General features: G+C 42.6%; 2 protein-coding genes across 5 annotated transcripts; one reads left to right on the forward strand and one right to left on the reverse strand.

The window, feature by feature from the left end:
* Positions 1 to 1,443: 1,443 nt before the first annotated feature.
* On the reverse strand, positions 1,444 to 17,318 carry LOC111246516 (uncharacterized). 4 transcript variants are annotated; one of them, XM_022796245.2, is made up of 8 exons: positions 16,870 to 17,318; positions 15,688 to 16,340; positions 13,717 to 14,010; positions 10,294 to 10,455; positions 6,573 to 7,204; positions 5,970 to 6,296; positions 5,130 to 5,397; positions 1,444 to 4,901 (listed from the first exon to the last, which is right to left on the reverse strand). In XM_022796245.2, exons 3-8 carry the CDS (start codon positions 13,877 to 13,879, stop codon positions 4,597 to 4,599), a joined length of 1,857 nt encoding a protein of 618 aa, XP_022651980.1. In that variant the 5' UTR covers positions 13,880 to 14,010; positions 15,688 to 16,340; positions 16,870 to 17,318; the 3' UTR covers positions 1,444 to 4,596. The 4 variants fall into 4 exon arrangements, with proteins under 4 accessions (XP_022651980.1, XP_022651982.1, XP_022651981.1 ...); XM_022796247.2 differs by lacking the exon at positions 15,688 to 16,340 and having other exon boundaries at positions 17,051 to 17,318; XM_022796246.2 differs by lacking the exon at positions 15,688 to 16,340.
* A 390-nt stretch (positions 17,319 to 17,708) lies between these two features.
* On the forward strand, positions 17,709 to 20,521 carry Nop56 (Nop56 ribonucleoprotein). The gene is made up of 2 exons (XM_022796253.2): positions 17,709 to 18,640; positions 18,920 to 20,521. Exons 1-2 carry the CDS (start codon positions 17,999 to 18,001, stop codon positions 19,808 to 19,810), a joined length of 1,533 nt encoding a protein of 510 aa, XP_022651988.1. The 5' UTR covers positions 17,709 to 17,998; the 3' UTR covers positions 19,811 to 20,521.
* The last annotated feature ends 1,001 nt before the right edge of the window (positions 20,522 to 21,522 follow it).

Below are 21,522 nucleotides of genomic sequence, written 5' to 3' on the forward strand. Positions count from 1 at the left end.
GTTAAACAGCATAGAGAAACCTCAGAAGGCTGAAAAAGTACATTGTGCGACGGTAGAACCAAGCCTGAAAATGGAGTCACGGGAGAACCGTTTCTGTAGAAAACGTTTCTCGTATTCTAGTACATGGCCGTGACAACGTTTCATTTTCTATTTATAAAGGGAGTATTGTTAGGGTCGGTAGTTCGGCTGTAACTTAGAATTTGAAAAAATAAATAAAAAGAAACGGCACATTGAGTACAGGTATATTATGATTACCACATAAGTGTTTCAAAATTTCGATTAATCAGTTTTAACGAAACGATCTTTAGCCGATTCCTAAGTTTTAAAAAGTATGATTTTTCTTTCGTTATTGTTTGAGGTAGGCTAATTTGTAGTAGGCCAAGCTGAACGGTAGTTTGTCTTAGGATGTCACTGTGTCAGCGAAGTGAACTTTATTACAGCCGGATTCGTGCATTTCGTTCCTACATCTTTGTTAAATTTTCCATAGCTATTTTTACATGGTTATCGGGTTAAACCCAAATTCTGCTACAGAACGGTTCTAAAATGCACAGGAGAAAGGCTTTGCAGATGTACTTGATTTTATAAATAAGCAACCTAGAAACTGTACAGCAATAGCGGGCTAGTTAGAACGAAAACAAGATTCCTGTTCTTTATAAGACCTCTGTGGACACAAAGAAGTTAGCTACACAGGTGGATGAAGGCGCCCCACAGCATCATACTTTAGTGCCCTAACACTGCATTTCCACTGAGCAATGCACGGCGATCAACTCTCTCGTTCACAAGATTAGCGAATTCAATCTATACGCCTTCGTTACTTCAAAAACACGCTGTATATGTTTTTCTTGTTTTAACCAGAACTCCGCTTTCAAAAGACTTGTCACGTCAGATATTTTTCTACGAATATTGCTATTTATAACATTTATCTAAGCTGCAAAGATAATAAACGTTGTTGAAAGAAAAAGCGAGATGAGATGGAATACAAGAACGAGGAATTATCGTCTTCCGTCTGTTAAAGTTCCGTTGTTTTAAAAAATACTTGTTTTGAAGCTCTGCTTACGCGCGGATAAGCGCGTGGCAAAAACAAGCTACTTTCGACGTGGCTATTGTTCCGTGTACCATTTTATAGGCAATATCTTGCCATATGCATGTAAAAATCGTGTCCGACCTGCCTATATACACTTTAATCATGTGTCACGTCCACGAATATTTAAACACTAAACAGTCCGTACTTGATCACCCTCCAATTGATGGTACATCATTGCAGATTCTACCTGGGGGCAAAAGAAGACGCGTGTAGTAATGCACCTTTGCTAAACATATATATATATATATATATATATATATATATATGTTTTATGGGGTTTTATTATTGTAATGATAGTCATAGTCCTGTAATTCAGCCGTCATTTTGATTTACATATGCACAATTATGTTGACGATGTATGGAAGGACCGGCTGGTTTACTTATTTAGCTCAACAAAACGCACTAATTATGCAGACGCCTATTATTTCGTTATCGATCCCTTATTACGTAATCCTCATATTTGATGTTCCCATGATTGTACGGATCATTCGTCGGTAGCCAATGGGTGTACCACGTTCATCTACATATCTAACAACGAATCGTAATTTTCAGTTTTTCTAACTTTCCCTCAATTGTCAGTCCCACTCAGCGCAAATGACCCTACATCGGGCTCCGGCACTTCACCAATATAAAAATTAGGCCACATATAACTGACCCATGCAAACATCAACTTAAGAGAACCGTAAATATGGACCATTTTAGTGTTTTAATCTACGATATCTTATACATTTCGCACATGCACAGACATTCACTCGTAATATACACGACAAAAACTACATTATCGTATCGACCAATGAAACCGTCGGCCTTAGGGGTTCTTCCTAACCCAGTAACCCCTGACCGCCCGGCTTATCCCTCCTTTAACTGTCTCTAGCGGTAATCACCTGAACCCTATTGTTTCTCTGTCTCCCTCTGTATGTATATACTTTATGTGCGCCTACGGCATTCCACACACTGTTTGTTGGATTTGTCTCCGCCTACCTTCTCTTACTTATATTACTACTCTTGTATGGTCTACTCCACAGGTTCGATCAAGTATCTACGTTGTGTAATTTCAGAGAGGTTACCGTTTTTCTTTGAATTCGATTTGGCCCTAATCACAAATGTTCATTTTTTTATTGCTATCTCAACTGTTTTGAAGGGTGAACGCCTCCACTCAACGATGGACGCTTGAATGTTATCACACAATATTTGACAATGCAGACCGTCGTCACAGTCAGTCACCTTGTTTTACAATACAAATCTGTTACATAGGTACAGTCGCCTACTCGGATTCCCTGTTGATCCGGCAACCCTAACCCTGAGCACGGCACATACTAATGTACTGTGTCATGCATTAATACTGCAGCAACTGCTATATATTTAAAATTATTGAACTTGAGAGGGCAAACTTTCAGCCAAATGACCGACTCTGCTACAAATTGAATACAGGCATTTGAAATCACCACTTCTACCTCAGTAGCCTTCACAATATATCCGCCATTGTCCATCGACACGGATCGAAGGCACAAATTAAATATGCTTTCAACAGAATAATGATTCAACAATAATGCTTCCTCTTCGTATTGTTATTAGTAATATATAAACCGTGCTTGAAGGCAAGCGGTTTGACAAATCGTGCCATAGTCACGGTGTCAGGCTGCTCCGCCTTTACGGATGCTAGGTCAACTTTATTTAAAAGCGAATAATCTTGCAAGCGCTTTTGCTCGCCCCGTCATGTTCTAAGTACGAAGCACACAAAAAAGCTAAAATACGTACATCAACATTAACAACAGTAACAATATTATCACCTGTATTACTACTGTCTAACGTAAACAACTCCGCCTTTACACGACCGCACTCGCACAATCATCTTGGTGAGCAATAGAGGTCCCTTCCCGTCTGAGTAAGAACTATATGCCCCTTCTTCTATTTTAATGGCAATGCCTCTCCATGTCGTGTTCAAGCTAATTCTCGAATAGTTCCAGTGTGTGTCATTAATGATTCGGCTCGACATCTTGTATCACGTTTGATATTTCACGATCCTATCATTCTCATTCATCAAAAATACATTGTTCTTATAACTCAAAACATATTGATGTATGTATATGCCTTTTGTTTAGTCTATACATTATATGGCGACGGCTGCTACGAGATACGTCGCAGCCTCGGCGTTGCTGGTATCCTTAGTGCAAATATGTTGAATAGAAACAAGATCATTCGTTTGAATTGGGCAACATCGCTCTAACAAGTTGATGGGGAATAGTTTTTGCACACCTTATGTCAGCCACCTGCGGCTACCAATAACAACACTCTATACAACAATAACCGAAATCAAGTCTAATTTATACGATATAGTTCTGTGGATCAACACCCCTTTTACCTTCTATAATAGTTCGTATAATCTACGTGTGCATGATGACCTGGCGGTATGCGACACCGAATTTGAGTCAATTTAATAAATATATAGTAGACTGGTCCTTATGGTCGACTACAACTTGAGCTCGACTGACTCGTCGATACTATTGTATTTTCAATATCATCTTGTGTGAAGTCCGTGCGTGCCCGTCACAATGAAGGATAAGTGGCTATGCGCACACCGTCACTTCCGTATTCATGCGACCCGACATTTATACCGCACGTATCGCGTATTCTTGCGGTTCTTACGGTGAAATCGGTAACAAGAAAACGCTTTATGCTTTATCATTTGTTGCTTTTGCACAGATATATAGGCAAATCAAATGCTTCGATGTGGGAAATATCATAGCATTGACGCTAGGAGCCGCGGCGGCATCCACGAGCTTTAGTAACGCCTGCAACCCCAAATACTTCTTTTCTACAGTGGAGCACTAATAAGCAATACGAGGTAGGGGGCATAAAAGAGGGTGGAAGGCTAATAGCAGCGTCTACGAGCTATCGAAGACCATCCGTCTCGATAAATTAAATAATAGTTAACCGGTCACTAATAGAGCCACGCATATTAATACCATTATGTATATATATATATATATCAATGAGTTCATGTTAACGCAGTTACCGGATTAGCAACACAGCTATTTCTTGAGCTCTTCAAAGACTAAGGTTTCGATTGCCACTTTCGTCGTTACGTTTACTGCTGCCACCGACGCTGCTACCATCGTCTCTGTTATCAAATATCAGCCAAAATCAAATAAATTATAACATATATTGCGTCTTGTTTTCAAAATCCACCATTATAATAATAATAATACGAAAAAATGATTGGCTGAGGCGATACGAAAGTTTTACCCGAAAGCTTCACTGCTACCGAGACGGCTAATACGGATATCCTAACCCCGACGCATTCCGTTAATACTTGGGAAGCGCTTCTTGTCCGGTACGAAAAAGACTGTTGCAGCCTTTGTTAACCTTCGTTAGGATAAAATGCAAGTGGACATGTCCTTCATTCGTTTGTTCAGTGTCATTAACAGAAGTAATAAGATGTGTAAAAATATTGTATCGTGTCCTACATGAATCTATGTATGCGTGTTCAGGTGTACCTCTCAAGCATAGTTTCAGTGGGCCTCTTCAAGCTGTGCCCGGTACGATTTATTCACGTTTTGTCGAGTCTCGTTAAGAGCCTTGGTTTTGACAAAGTCCAATTCTTTGTATTCGATCGCAGTGCTCTGCTGCATCTGCACCGCCGTTGATGATGACGGACACGTTTGTGACTGCTGTTGTTGCTGCTGCTGTTGACTGCTGGCTGACGAGAGGTGATGACCGCCGTGGTGATGGCTTCCATGGGGGCCTGGCGTTCTCGGTGATGGCGTCGATGGCTCGGCATTGCCCAAATCAAGGTACTGAAGTTCATGCCCATCGCCTGCAGTGCACGATCGGGTGGCCAGGTTATAACAAAGATGACCGAAATAAAGACACTAAAGGTTAACTGATGTTTATCGAATGCCAGATATTATATATAGATTATTATTATTATTGAGTATGGGTTATAACACTAGGGATATTTTGGTGTCAACACATTGGATCCTTAAAAATTGTGTAGTCGATAAATATTTCTAGTAATAGCCGTAATGAGACGCCAATGACAGACCATCGGCGAGAAGTAGAGCGTCGACCGCGGTAGAACTACTTGCTCCTCCCCCTCCAGGTGCACCACTACATGGTTTTCGGAAATCGTGCGGAAAGAAGTGCTGAGGCCCCACAGGGGTTCCAGAGATTATGGACGAACTGTTTGTACCCCCACCATGCCCACCATTTATGGTGCCGTTATTGTTTCGAGTGGGAACAGGTGGGGGAGCTGGCGATCCGCTACTGCCCGTATTAGTTGAATTTATCCGACGGGGTACAGTACTTGCGATCTGGTAACGAACGTGTAAAAGACAACAGCCTCCCTTAAATGTCAATCGATCACTAGAAATAATTTTTTTCCTAATTTACTACATTTTACAAAATACAGCAAACAGAGGCGGTTGTTCGCTGAAGTTCATAGGATCCGGCACACTTTAGGTTGTCTCGTTCAATATTGCCTATGTCATTGATTCTTGGGTCATAAATATGAGTAACATATCTGTATCTGTTTCGAAATTAAGAATAATACTCACAGTGTACCTTTATAAATTTTACAAAATAGTTCGTTAATCCTGCGTTAATACTTGTCAGGTTAATATATAAAAACTAAAAGTCAATAAGAATTTACGTATCACACACATGCTCAACAGACCAACGAGAAATATTGGCCTTTATAGCGTGCAATATATATATATATATATATATATATATATAGTTTCTTTTGGAAAACATATCGTAAGAGGTTTAATTTTGAAATACGTGATCTTCTTTGTATGAATTTAGCCCATTGAAATACTACAAATCAAGCCTCCTAATTATGGTATCTCCTAATTTATAATAGCTGATCAAAACTGTTGCCTACTGTGGCTGAAGGCGGCGTAACAGGTTCATGAGAAGGTTTTGGCTTCAGTCTTCGATTGACGGCTGGAGGAACAGAATTTATAAGTTCTGTTGAGTCAGGCAAAAATCCACCAGTGGTCGAAGTTGGTCCAGCTGATGCAGCCATATCCCATGCATTCCCGTAAATTCGACCGGTCCCTCCGTCAAGTGGTCCTGCTGTGCCTCCTTGCGATATTGGCACATCGTAGGCACCCTCGTCACAAACACTATGTCCGTCAAATGGCCCTCGCATGCCTGGAGGCTTCGGTGGTCGTGGTGGGGCATCCACCAAGGTTACAGGTGGCGGCACCTGTTGGCCAGTGACTTAGTTAAATTCAAATCTGAACAATTACTAAGTATTATTCCTACCGCTATTGCTACTTATCATCACTATTGGTCCACGTCAACTGTGGGAGGGAAAACGGTGCCAGTTTGGAGAGTCAACAGGGTACTAAAGGGCCTTGACTCTCTCTTAAGCTTTGTTTTGTTAACACTGGAACACAAACAATATTACTCTCACAAGAAGGTAACCACAATACTTTTATTTTTTAGGTATTATACTATATATATATTATGGTGTGCTTACCACGTCATATGAGAGCGCGTCTGTGCCGAGTACAGACGCGTCCAATCTACTGCTCACCGCGGCATTATTTGTAGGTACGAGATAGTGATCTGTCCGAATTTCTGGTGGATTTACATTTGCTGGTGGTGGACTTTTAGTCAATATGTCCAAAGGAACCGGCGTGGACTTTGGGATTGCGTATGTCGCAGAGGCGCCCTGTTGCGTGTCGCTGGGTAAAGGCCGCGGAACCGAGTAGGCGGACGTGTCACCTACGGTTACTACAGTGGAGGCGATCGGTTTCGGAACGGAATACGTTCCCAGGTCGGATCGAGGAACATCGTAGTTAAATTGTCCTTGGCCGCCACTCGCACCCCCCGGGGGCGGCGGCCTAGCCGCCAAATTGTTGCTCATCTCGATTCTTCGCATATCGTCCATAATCGGATCGGGTGACGTACGGTCTGCGCTTGTCCATTTTGCGCCGGTCCTACACTCTAAAAGGGGAATATAGGGGGAGGTCTCCTTATCTTTACCGCCTGAACTATCAGCGGTCCGAGGTCCGGAACTGAGCGAACCCCCACTCTCCTGAGATGGGACAATTTTCAGGGGAGCTGGGGCAGTTCGCTTAGCAACGTGTGGTAGAGGATTTGGAATACCTGCAAGCAACAAACATGAACAAGTACACATATATATATATATATATATATATATATATATGTTGAACAAACGTATATCCAAAGGATTCCGCTTTTGCTATGAGTACACGAACAGAGTCTTTTAGCGACGAGCAATGCAAAATACGTGTATAACGCTAGCTAAATCGATCATGTAAGTGTTAAGCTCAATTTGGTGGGCCATGAGGTACAAGAAACAGAATTCGAGCATTACTATTTTTGTTTCATCAGGAGGTCTAAAGTGAAAACGACTGTTAAGTATAAGAACTAGATGTGTGAAATTGACTTTTCCGAAACGATACAATTGATTTTATCAACCTCACAAGTTAGTTCGCATCGTGAAGGGTAGTATTCGAGTAGCATTATTCTAATGTAACAGCCTCAAATCGTCTCTTAATTAGATCGAAGCTTTTCAGGACAGTCTTTGTACTTCACTGAACTGCACCACATGCATTTATTGTGCCTCTCTAAATGTCTTCGAAGGTTACTAATTCTTACGTTATAGCTTTTTTTAACGATGTAGGCCATTCATAGTATATAGAGATTCTACGTAATCCTCGGCCATACATATAATGACTGTATGATGCATCTATAGCAGCAGTTTCTGATTTCGAACCATGTCTATTATTGATTCGTTACTTAATATGCTATGGCTGACCCATCTCGGTTCATTCACTACCAGTTCATTACCATCGGGCCACTACTATGGGCTCATTGTCCTATCCACGGCGCTGTCGTGAAAACCGCAAACAACTATCAAGAAGCGGCCATTCATGATCAGCATAAATTTTATTCCAGGCATCATTGCATTCGTCTGTAGAATCACAGGCCGACAATTCCTAAACAACTTATTTCTACTTAATAGAAATGCTCCTTTCGTCGGGGTAAAATGGACAGCTGATATGAGCAATCCATCCCGCCACGTGTATACATAGCGCCCTATTGGAAATGACCAGCGGCGTTTTAATCAGCGCTAGTGAATAATGTTTAACTTCTTTATTTAATCATCGCCTCTATTTTTCTTCCGGATGATCTCAAGTAGGACAACAGCACGCCTGTCATCTCGAAGCTGTAATAACTCACGGCGTGCTTAGAGAGTCCTAGCGACCGATAGCGTCAACGTCTATAGGCTCACAACAATTTTCTCGTATCTGTAGGTCTAGATGATTCAACTGGATAAATTTGATCTCATCGCATATTTTGCTCTGTGAAACCATGGCTAAAATTACTCTATAATTTACAGAGTCTAACTCCATAGCTGCTACGATTTAGTTCTTTTACTGCAAGTAAATATAGGTAGTGGCTCTTCCAACAGACATCTTAAAGTACGGGATTCTATGAACAATTTCATGAACGATGTGTCCTTACATACGTGCTGCAAACTATGCAACAAACATTTTAGCTGACTGAAGATCACACGACACTGCACGGTTCAGCTTACACAAACGCTAGTCTAGGAGCAAGCAGTTGGTCTCTATGACTCATCCTACGACCATGTCTCCACGCGATATACCGAATGCTACTGAGAGCTTATATATACACACATGGAAAATATAGAAACAACCTCATATGCCGTATGTATATATAGGAGAAAACACAGTTTCACAAAAACTAATAGCGCCACAAAAATGCAATAGCTATAAAAATTTAAAGAAAATTATTTTTGTAAGGGCAACACAGAGTATCTTAAGCTGACGCTGTGCTATGCCCCAATTCACTTTCAAAGGCTTGCCTAACATGTTACACTTGTCAGTCCTTTGTTTCTGTACGTTGCGCTTCTTAATGCGTAATATCCGCTTGAAAACAAAAGGGACTCAGGCTTATTGATGAAATTGTATTTTACAGATTTTATGTATATCAAGAAAATTCTACAAGCTATAGCACCAGGACTATCCACTGCACCATACAAGATGGCAACTCGTTTTCGACGAGTGGGTCATTGGTCGGGCCGCTGACATATTTAGCACTAAAAAGGAGAATGGCGTTGCTGTGCCGGTGCCAATGTTTGCATCTGAAAAATCAATAACATCTGCCAAAAGTGGTGCTGGCTTAAGTTCATAGAACGAGCGATTTGCCTGCAGTGTTGGGAACGATTTTTTTGAGGAAAGGCAAATCACCGTGTGATTGTTGTCGTTCGGTGACTGACTAACCGTAATTCGCGATAGCCCATAATTCCATTAGGAGAATACTCTGAGACCCCAAAGACAAAGGTTATTGTGGAGTTACTACCATATGAAAACAGATTAATTTTTTGTCGCTACTAAGGCGGTTCTCTTCCTGATACAATTTTGTTTGCCCCATGTCGCTTTAGTGAGTGTTCCGCACACAAATATTTGTTTGGCTTTCGCTGATTAGAGCTTGGCCTGCCACAATAACAGACGGCGGCATTACCACCGCGCCATTTCTGAGGGTTCCGTTGGCCAGCGGATCCGCCTGCAACGGCGTAACATGCAGAGTACGCTAGTCGCTCAGTAGCAGCTGGGAAACAGTTAATCAATGATAACGTCGAGCGCTGTCCCATATCACATCAGTGATTCACAATCATGCTCGATTGGGTACATAATGTTTAGTTCTCCTGAAGGCTGTAGCTCTTATGAGCTGAGTCACCGGTGACATTACTGCAAAGCTATAATTAATTCGCTAGTGCGCTTCCAGCTTTGTTCCATTTGAGTTTCGAGCTGCAGCCATCAAATGCATTTAGAGAAAATCAAAATCCTTTCTCACCGGAAAATTCGTTGCAGTAACTTAGAGTAAAACTGAACACGCTAACTCGTATGTTGACCTCCCCATACTTTTGAAAAAGACATCCAGGCTGACTACTGAAAACCGACGTTCATGATTATTGTAGAAGCTAGTTAGGATAAATAAAACCGGGTGCACTCGCTGAAATTTCAATCACGTTGTTGGAAAGTTGAGCGTTTTTAAGCTGTTGCTAACAAGCGAGCTCAGCCTGACTACTTCTAAGCAGAAGAGAGGAAAAAAATAGGTAAACGAATTGTACCTTTTTTTTTTTCTGTTTGCCAAACGTTTCTGTCTGTCTGTCTGTCTGCAGAAAACATGAAAACGCTTACCTCCAGCTTCAGCGAGACGCGAGATCCATATCTTATAGTCATCGAACGATTCCGTGCTCAGGTTGTACTGCCGTTCGCTGGTTTTCAGCACGAATGAAAAATGTCGGCGTCCGTTCTCTCCTTCAGGACTAATTCCTCGACATTGGGAAAGGTCAATGCTTCCTAAAAATCAACGCAGGGACAAAAGAATGGCTGAATAAAGTGGTGACAATCGATCACAGATGCTGTCATAAAATAGCTACTTGATATAAAAACTGTGACGATGTACCTATGACGAATAAGAGATATTTACTTATTACTACTGCTATCGTTTTAGTAGTAGTTGTTGTTCCAGACTGACGTATTTCTCATAACTTTCTTAGATACAGCGACCAGAATCGAGCTTGTAGCTCTTGAACAAATCACAGCTCAGGCCTAGCACTGCCGGCCTTGTCCATGCTTCGGTGATTCGAATTCTCGTCATTTTTCGCAGCTTTCCGACGAGTTCCGTCAATTTTCCGACGAGTCACACTCAGATTTGTCGTTCAGGTAGTATCAACTCAAAAATATCGTGATAACAGTAAATGGACTAGCCGTTTAGTGCTAAGAAAATAAGCGGTAATTTTATCGTTGAGTTCTCCTCATGAGCTGCCACTATTTTCTCAGTAATTGTTTTTTAAAAATGATTTGCTTAAGTATCAGCTTGATCGATAAATAGCGATTTATTATTACAAATAGCTACTGTTCTATGAGCCAATGTATCATGGATGGCTTTTATCGCTATTAACGCTAATCTTACACATTCTATTCGTCGCTCAATTCGCGTACTATACAACCTCTGTAAATGGAGTTAGTTTTTATGTTACTTATAGTTTTTATTCGTATTAAGATTATTGCCGCTAAAAAAATCGTTCGATCGAACTAATAGACGCAAACAGCTGGAAAAGCCGTTGACAATTCGGAGTGTGAAGGGAGCAGGCGGCGGAACTCAGACGAAAAACCGCAGGAACAGTGATTGAAGGATTTAATGACACTAAATGAAATAAACCATAAAAGTGAACCGTCGGTGATACCGGTACGCGTATGCTCATGCAAAGGGAGGGGCCTCTGTGCCGGTCACATCGAAAAGACTGAGCGAAAATAACCGAAAGCGAGAAGCACAGCCGATCGAGATCAAAAGAAAGCGGAATCGGGAGGCGCCATCGAAACCACCGCCGTTAAACTGTAACAATGCTAACAGTCGTTAAAAACGGCGCACGATAGCAACAACAACACCAATACAATGCTTACGTCAACGACGACAAGAAGCGGATGGGCAGACGGCAAATGGAACGCGCAACCGAACAATTACTGATCATTTCTTGTTTTCTGGTAAATGCTTGACAGAAAGGAAGAAAACACCTAATCAAATAGTAATAATATCTCTCTAGCAATCGAAACAATGGATGGAGTCGAGTAAGAGTAGTCGTTGAAGAACGACAAAAGTACAAAAATAGCTCTAGCAGTGTTACAGATTGTTCTCAAGGCCGAGTTTAGGAGGGCTCTTTCAGTGACAGCATGCAATAATCATTCTGTTAGGTAATCAGATGGCAGACGCTCGTCGAATATCGCTATTGTGTAGATCATGGTGTGCTTATCGGTGACATTGTCACAACGTAGGGCCGCCACCGCCTTTGTATGGCTTCATAACGACCTAGTACCCAGTTGAAACAATTTCCGCTAGCCGACACAGCAGTGACATGAAAGCGTGGTACAAACAGAAACGCGATGGTTGCAGCACCAGGTCAAATGGTAACACGTGAGTACACGTATTAGTCCGTCGTTGGCGTTCATGCCGGCGTCAACTTTGCTTGCGAATTCGGTTCAATGCTGCAACACACCATGTGTCTGACCTAGTATCATATATGTCAATGTTTATACGACGACAATGTTCACTCTCCATCCACAGTCCATACAAGCTAGCTTGGGTATGAAAAGCGAGCTTTTATGACAAAAAAAAAATACATGTACTTTGCATATACCATTCGTCCGTTTTCTTATGGCCTTTTAAAGGAAGTTTACGTTTAAACTCGGCAGGGAGGGAAATAGACACCCACGGCTCATGCTGAGCAGAGCCTAAAGATGTTACATTGATTGATTTATTTACCTCTGTTTCAGATAGCAACTTCGACCTTTGCTTGCCTCGATCCAGTATGCGAGTAGCATAACGGCAACTTGTCATAAGCTCGAGATAACGAAAGACTTAAGCTTTTATTTAGTGTATTTACTACTGTATAACTATGGTGAGGGTAAGAATATATGACAAACGCCAAGAACGTGTCTATGAAATGACTAATATCGCCAATGGCTCTTTACAGAGAGGCCACGCACGTCTAGTATGATGAGCCGAGTTTGGAAATAGTTCGGAGAAAAAGGTCAAATGCATATTCCCGCCTGCATAAATCACGTGCACAATTTGCTTACGTTAGCTACATGACGGTAAATCCATTCTCGACGAATCTGGTCATAATATTGCAATGCTCACATGCACCGTTTCGTGTCCAACGCATCTATCGGTAAGACTTATTGTTATTAAACCGTCATTCTTATTTCTGTCTTCGTATATTTCTCTTGTTTTCGATTCCTTTCTTGAAGAAAAAAGGTTAACAGCTAAACATTACTGGCACTACTATTACTGCCATAAATTTCCAAGAAGCTGTAAACAAATCCCACTTCAACGCAAAAATCCTACTCTGGCTGAGAGCACTAATCAGAGTCATAATTAGAGCATTCATATTCATCTTCCCTTCGAGTTTACCTAGTACCGTGTTGATCTTGCCCCGGCCTATTTTCCTGCTTTTTACGTTCAATACACGCTTCTACGATGGAGCCTATTACCGCTGGCTAGTTGTCAAGCAGCGACCAAGTAACACAGATCAAAAAACAAGAAGGCAATCTCGCCTAGTTCTGGCTCATTCTCTGCAGCCGCAGACTCGACCAGCGGCCTGCAAAACCGTACTGGCTAATAGGCATCCACCGAATAGCTCAGACCGCAACATATTTTCTCGCTGCACGCATACTTTTCCTACACGATCATACACATCCCAGCGCGTGTCTAGCTCGCTAAGCGATTCCCGCTGAGAGCCGTAGGACCAACGAGCGCGTGCTGATTTGATACGAACACAAAACTAGGTGGACATAGCCGTCGCCTATTTGCCTCTATGCAAACGAACTGCCATGAATGCAAAAGTCAGTCGGTATCCGATCGCCAAACACCGGCAACACTGGCTGTATTAATATTATCTATTATTATTATATATATAATAGTATCATTGCAAACGTACAGCCAACCAATTAGGCGGAAACGATTGTCGACGCCTAGATGGAAGCTTAGAAATACTTGTGCCTATTCTATGATGTGCGGTAAAGAGGGAGATGAAATTAATCGTACGCCAATAAACAAACCTTTCGCCTTGGTCGACGTCGGCTCGTTGAAGTACTCGAGTAGGTAGCGATCATCCTTTGTCGAGCGTAGCACAAACCAGCGCTTGCGGCACTTCGAAAACGTGTGATTCGCGTGCGGCATCTTCTGCAGCCAGCCAGCGTGGAGAATAGACATCGAATCCATTTCGCGAATGGACGAGCGTATAAACAAGCCAATTATCACACTATCGTCGCTGCAGTCGCCGTAATAGGCGCTTTCTAAGCAGTTCCCGTCCGTACTGTTGGTAGCATTTACCGGGACGATGATTTGTCCACCTGAAATGATGTCGCACATTGGATAACATTGTAGAAACTTCCGCTTCATATTTCGCGCTCTTCCAAACGTCAACGCTGTCGTTCTATTGGACGTTACAGTAGCTGTCGTTGCTGACATGTTGCTGCTGAAAGTGTCTTTGCTGGTTGGTCCACTGCCGGTAAAGATCACAATGTTACGTTTTTCCCTGATTCTACGACAAGCAAACTGCACGATCGAACCAAGCCGATAGTTTACTTTTTTTTTTTGACGGAAAAGAGGAAAATGGTTAAATAGAAGTGTTTAGTAAATTCGATACTTTGTTGCCTCTGGTGGAATCACTATGTGCCTTCCATTTTGGCCGGTATTTCGGGACGTCGACAACGAGTTGGAAGCGATACCTGACTAGAATAAGGGTAGCATCAAACAGTAGTTACGTTTCGATCGATAGGCATAAACCCCATTAAAACGAAAGACACTGATTTTACTGTACTGCACAACCAAATCGTAGATAGCAGCGACCGCACAAGCCAGCCTTTCGGGTCTACTGGCTCACAGCGCGCTATATCGTCTCCACAAATGTAAACGAAGTAAGACAAAACACGAATTAACGAGATGACGAAACCGAGTTAGCGAACATGTGTCTACCCGCCGACCCAAGAAAGAGTGAATGACAACTGGAGCTGTGACGTCGAAGGTGGTGCAGACCCAGCCTATATGTCGCTGTTGCGGCAAGGCAATTGAAAGAATGCTCAAGCCACACAAGAATGGGCCACAAAAAGCTGCAACAATAACAGCCGCTAACGACGACGGTGAACGGCTAGACTATCGCCTAGACTTTCATTTGAAAAATAGTCGCGTTCTATTTCATTGTGGTGTGTGATATACACAGACTAGCTATTGGCTACATAAACAGAAACCGTTTCGCCTGTGTCATCGACAACTGTGAGCAACTGCCACCGCGTGCCCACGATGCTGCCGTAATTCCACCAGTGGTAACAACAGCAGCGGTACAACTCTTTCCACACCCTTCTTTTCCTTAATTTACAGTAATATCAATAATAGTAGTCATAATAAAAATGGAAACTCAATCGTGCTGACGAAGATCGCCAGTAAGCTTAGATTCGCGCTTCGTATAGTAAAACAACCGGTGATGAAGCATCGGTCGTGGGCGATAGGCAAGCAAGTGGGCGTGGAAAGGGATAGGCAAGAAGTAAGGTAACGGTGACATCGTCTTTGTAGTCTTTGCTTTTCGTCGTAGTAGTGTCATTACGGCAGTAGTACTATTTGTAGCTTTCCTGCTAAATTACGACCTCGCCATACACGAACGAAAGCCCGTTCGTCTGTGTACCACTATCATTACTATGACCGCCAGTGAGTATCAGTATTTCGTTTGCGACCCAGTCACCCAGCCCGCTAGCCCGTAGTCAGTCATCAAGCACGATCTCGTGCGATGACGCAAAGCATACGGAACTCGGCCGGCAGCCAGCTAATCGGTCAACAAGCACAAGCCAGTAACCGACAACTCACGCACGCGAAAAAGATACGCGGTCACACAAATAAACTCACTCATAACAGCACTGAACAATTTTGTATGCATTCAACGACACATCGACATATAAATACGTACACATACACACACAAAATTACATGTACGCGTCATGTATACCTGGCGAGAGGTATAGCGAGACCCAGCTTACCTCACATATAATAATGGATTTGATAGTTGTTGTCGGGGCGGTACGTTTGTTTGTTGGTTTGATGGCTCAGCGATGACTAACCGAGCCAGTTCTTCATTGTCCCTGTCGATGCGATGTCGCTACTGATGTAGTTCCTGTTTCTGTTGCAAACCGTCAATCACAATGATGTTTGATGACTCGGGCACTTGTTCGTTTTGTACCGCCTGGCTCGTATCAACCGATAACGGAAACGTTGGCTATAACGTCTAACCGTGAAGTGTAATAGTCGGAAACGCTTGATTCAATGCTGTTTGTTTGGTTTTCGCGCCGAAGTTAGCCATTTGAACTTACTGATTTTTTTCCACTTTACCGTTTATGTCTATGGGGTTCGAGTAGCAGTAACCGATATTGCTGCTGGGTCACAATCAGTTCACACGTCTAGGCTGGTTTCGGAACTCGTTCTGTTCGATGGACGCATGTCTTGTCGGCAAGTCTGTGCGCTGCCAATATTTCTGGCAGCGACAGACGAAAGCAGCTGCAGTGGCGGCTAGCCAGGGTCCACCTGGTGCACACCACGAAATGGACTTGCACGCTTACCAGGTCATCCCGCTAATGCACACTTCTCGAATCGCGCGGCCTCAGACGCTTAGCGGATTCTACTGAACACTGAAACACTGGGGGAAAAGGGAGAAAGACGTGAACGTAGAAAGAAACGCACAAACAAAGAAAATAGCAGGACGCAACGATGAAAGCAACAACGAGTGTACCTCACAGTAACACCGCTGTTACTACTTTTTATAGAAAAAAAAAAGTACTGGCGTATGTTCCGCAACAATACGTCGGCGGCATCGCATATACACAAACACAGTCGCACATAGGCACATAACAGCGAACAAAAACTACGAGAACACGGGCTAAAGGAGCATTACTTGTGAACAGGGAAATGGTCAGCACACGCAACTGCCGGCCAAGTACATCAATAATCACAGCAGAAATAATCAGCAACGGAACCGTCCTAGTGGGACACTTCAAAAAATTGTTATTGTCACCTATTTGAATCCATATGCCGAGTAAGTAGTGTGTGCGATAGATTCTAGCGATGTCGTATTACCAAAGGTGTAAAATCGTATAAAACCTGCTACAACAACGACACGAAATCTAAACAATTACGCGACCGAACACGAAGCCGATCTTCTAACTTACGTTGTGAGCTGGCAACTGCTAACGCTGCAGATGCCGTGATTCAATCTCTGGAACCACACGGTTGCTCCACGTACTTTACGGTTTTCTACGACACACTCAATTAACAGTACTCAAAACACCAGCAACATTAGCACAATAGCACCATTGTTATTATTGTTATTGTCATTATTACTATTTCTACCTCTGCTATGATTAGTCGTTCTGCCGCTGTCGCTGCCATTGGTGCCTCTACCACTTCTTCATTCCTTCTCGTCCATCCCCCAGCCGCAGCAGCGCCCACAATCTTGAGGCAGACAGATAGGCCAACTCGAGAATTCTTCTTCTGCCACTGACTCTGTTATGTATCCCGACGGCGCTGTTGTGTCTAATGTCTGTGCTGCCTACTTCTACTACAACACACGAGTGTTGCTACCGCTTCGAGGAGGACGATATTCATACTCCTCGCACATCGACTGGCAGCACAGTCGGCTTTGGGCAAGCTACAAGCGGCGACCAACGGCGACCACCAGCATCTAGCTAGTCATTCAACCAGCCAATCAGGATATCTAAGGAACGGAACAGCAACAGTGGCGGCTGAGACAACGTAGTCTGCTCCTCGTTGAAAAAGGAGCCGAAACCTGTAGTAAACCGGCAGCAACAGCAACAGCGACAGGGTCTGGGCCTGTTTTTCTGTCTCAATAGGAACGGGGAAGGGGAGAACCTGCTGATTTGAAACGTCCCTCAGAGCTTCATCGTTATTAAATCGACGGAACTGTCAATTCGCGCTCCGAGCTCTATCGCTCGGAAAGAGAATCAATAACAGAACATGCGGGCGCAGATGGCAGCCATATTCCTTTCTTGTTTTGGATTCGTCGGCACGTGGACTTGTATGTAGTGTAGTGCAGGAGTAGTACTGCTACTATTACTGAGTTTGTTGGCTACGCACTGATTCGTTGTTGTAGCGCAACGGTTGCCGGTGCATGTAGTGTTCGAGCACACCGTTGTTAGACAGTAGTACACCGAAGTTGTTTTTGTTCATGTCAGCTGCGATAGTTGGTGGCATATCCGTGGTGCGGAGGAATCGTTAAACGGTTTTCTATTGTCCGGTGACGGCGGCAAGGCAGCCCGTTGTTAGCCCGCCGGAACCGCGATGGCACCGATCCTTCGCGTACTTTTTGAGCACGCCACAGGTTATTCATTGTTCGCCATCAAAGAATTTGAAGAAGTGTCCGCGTTTTTGCCACAGGTTGAACGGGCAGTACTGGACGTGAGCAAGTTCAAATCATCAATTGTGGACCTTGTGGCGTTCTCCCCATTCAAGACAGCCATCAATGCGCTTGAAAATATTAACGCTGTCTCTGAAGGTGTTGTCCATGACGACCTTCAGCTTTTTCTCGAAACAAATCTCCCAAAAAAAAAATCCAAATTTATATTAGGTCTTGGCGATGCCAAACTCGCTGCCACAATTAATGAGCAGTTCGGCTATAGCTGCACACATGTGGGCATCGTACCAGAGGTACTCCGAGGCATTCGATTGCATTTCGCTAAGCTAATCGAGGACCTCAGTGAGTACAACTGCTCCAAGGCACAGCTAGGTCTTGGCCACTCCTATTCGCGTTCGAAGGTGAAGTTCAACGTTAACCGTGTGGACAACATGATCATTCAAAGCATTGCCATTCTTGACCAACTTGATAAAGATATTAACGTCTTTGCAATGCGGGTTCGTGAATGGTATTCCTACCACTATCCGGAACTGGTAAAAATTGTGAACGATAATCACATGTATGCCAAGGTACATCATCTCAGTTACATATCGGTAACGCTTAATCAGAGGTATCGTTCGATAATAACTAATCTGGCAATCTTCGTATTACCAAGGAAGTGTTATCATATAATTTTTCATGACATGTGCTTAACTTTAGCTATGCTCATCTGCTTACCAATAACTATGTTACTAGAGTGCCTGTCACATAGATTTATTGTGGTATTTCGCATTTCGAGCCTAAGCCTGGAATCTGAGGTTATAGATCAAACTTAACTACTGATGTTGGTGTGACGTTGATAATTTCAGGTATGTCTGCTCATCAAGGATCGCAAAAACCTCGAAAATAAGGAAATTCAGACACAGCTAGAAGAGCTATTGATGGATTCGGCAAAGACTCAGGCAGTCGTCGACGCTGCCCGCGCATCAATGGGAATGGACATTGCTCCTATAGATCTGGCCAACATCGAGATGTTCGCCTCGCGTGTTATATCCCTGTCTTCATACCGCAAGCGTCTAACGGAATATTTGCGGTTAAAGATGCATGACATCGCGCCGAATCTAACAGCAATTGTTGGCGAAAGTATCGGTGCCCGTCTGATTTCCAAGGCAGGTTCACTTATCAATCTAGCCAAGTATCCCGCGTCGACTGTTCAGATTCTTGGCGCCGAAAAGGCACTATTCCGCGCAATGAAGACACGCGGTAACACACCCAAGTACGGTTTGCTTTTCCATTCAACTTACATAGGCCGTGCTCAAAAACGCGACAAGGGCCGTATTGCTCGCTACGTTAGCAACAAATGTTCGATCGCGTCGCGTATCGACTGTTTCACCGATGAGGCCTCATCGGTGTTCGGAGAGAAACTGCGTGACCAGATTGAAGAGAGACTGAGATTCTACGAGACGGGCGAAATTCCGCGCAAGAACGTCGATGTAATGATGGAAGCTGAGGTGGAGGCCAAAGCAGCGGCGAAGGCAGCTAAGAAACTTAAGAAAAAAGAAAAGAAAAAGCGGAAGGCAGCCGAGGCACTTGATGAAGAGGCGCAAGCTAACGGAGATGAAAGTATCTTGAATGGAACCTTGTCGACCGGGAAGGAGAATGGCGAAGCTTTCGAAGAAGAACAGCCAAAGAAAAAGAAAAAAAAAGCCAAGAAATCGAAGAAAAACGATGACGACGGCGAAGAGAATGAACAGGCCTAATTGTTAAGCTACGGCGTATGCATTCACACATCGACGATGTACTACCGGATGTAGGTGCGGAAGCAAGGTCGCATTGTCCTAAACCTGATAGCATTATGAACAAGGGGTATTTCCTTGCAGATTAACAGGCCACTGTGAAAAATTGCTGAAAAAAAGCATTAAATGCATCAAATGCCTATTGCGAAAGAGCAGTAATTTGAAATGACAACGGCTCTGGCGAGCTGCAACCCTCGACCGAGATATTATAATGTCATTACTTATTCACGTTACATTGTCGCAAGCAATTTATATCATGTTAAATTTTCTGTTGATGACTCTGTATTGGCATTTACTTTAACTATGGACATATATATAATTGATAATTAGCTGAATCACTAGCTGTCAGATAGCAATGCCGTTGTTCAGTTTATTTGGCGAACGAGTATATCATTACTACTACAGGTATGGTTGTAAAAAAGTCATTAAAGAATGACCGCACGTCGACTGAACACGGGGGAGATTTAGTCAATTTTTTTTTTATATTTAGGATGATTAAGACTGCATGTATCTACATTGGTGGGTGTTCTAGGCGGCATGCGTTCTACATTATATTGTACATGGTTGAGAAAAATATTGGCCAGCAATTCGTCGTATCGTGCACTTCCATAGATGTTGTGTGCAATCGACTAGTAAATAACTAAACAAATAAAAAAAATACAATTTTTATATACACTTTCCGTGTTCTTGGCTGCTGAGGGGAACTTCAGGGACACCCGTCCCTTAGATAACTGAGTACGAAATAGCTTTTGAAAGCACGAAATATATAAACAGGGCCTTGTCAATATCTCAAAATTTGTATGGATTTTGAATTTTTAACAGTGAGTTGTACAGTTACAAAAATGCATCGTAAAAAAGCGTTAAATTCTTCGATTTAATACGTACAAAAACTAGAGGGCTTGGTTTTGTAAAGTTATTTTTTTTAACGATTCTCTAACGAGTAGCAGACGGATTCGACCTAAACAATATAACGCAATGCACAGGTAATTACTACTACGTAAAACGGATGTTACAAGAATTGTTCTGCAGATTTACTTCGAACAATATATGTACCGATTAACCCACCGCTCCAAACAAGATAACGTACGGGCGCAAAATTTTTATAATATTCATTTGGGCTCAGCTTTCATATTTTGATAGGAATAATGCTATTGTTATCACTGCGATATATGTATTAACTCCATGGCTTTCAGAAGTTTGCAAACTCTTTCTAGCAACGGAAAGCTACAACTCTAGGCAGATAATTCGGAAGTGTTTTTTCTGTGTGTTGTACATAACTCATTTTAATACGGAACCTGTGTAATTTAGCATGTGAAATTCCTGTCTCAATTTAAGCTGTTTTAACGACATTTTAACCTGACAGCGGTGAAACTGGATTTATCGCGGAGCGATATGTACCAACACAAACGTTCAGGGCATTAATAGGATTACTCCATATAACAATAACACCAGTATTAGCAATGTGCGTATGCACCCTTTCAAATAAACGTTCGAAGTTGTGCGCTTTTTTAATATACGAAATAGAATAATTATTTTCTTTTTCAATTGTTTTCTTCTTTCGACTTAGTATCTTACGGGTAGTTCTATTTTTCTATTGTTCACGCCTCTGCGTACATTTTTTACTTTATATTCAAGCAGCTGAATTGTACGTTTCTTGAATAAAAATGCTAGAGTTA

Source organism: Varroa destructor, unplaced genomic scaffold, assembly GCF_002443255.2.
Source record: "Varroa destructor unplaced genomic scaffold, Vdes_3.0 BEIS01000003.1, whole genome shotgun sequence".
Taxonomy (NCBI): domain Eukaryota; kingdom Metazoa; phylum Arthropoda; class Arachnida; order Mesostigmata; family Varroidae; genus Varroa; species Varroa destructor.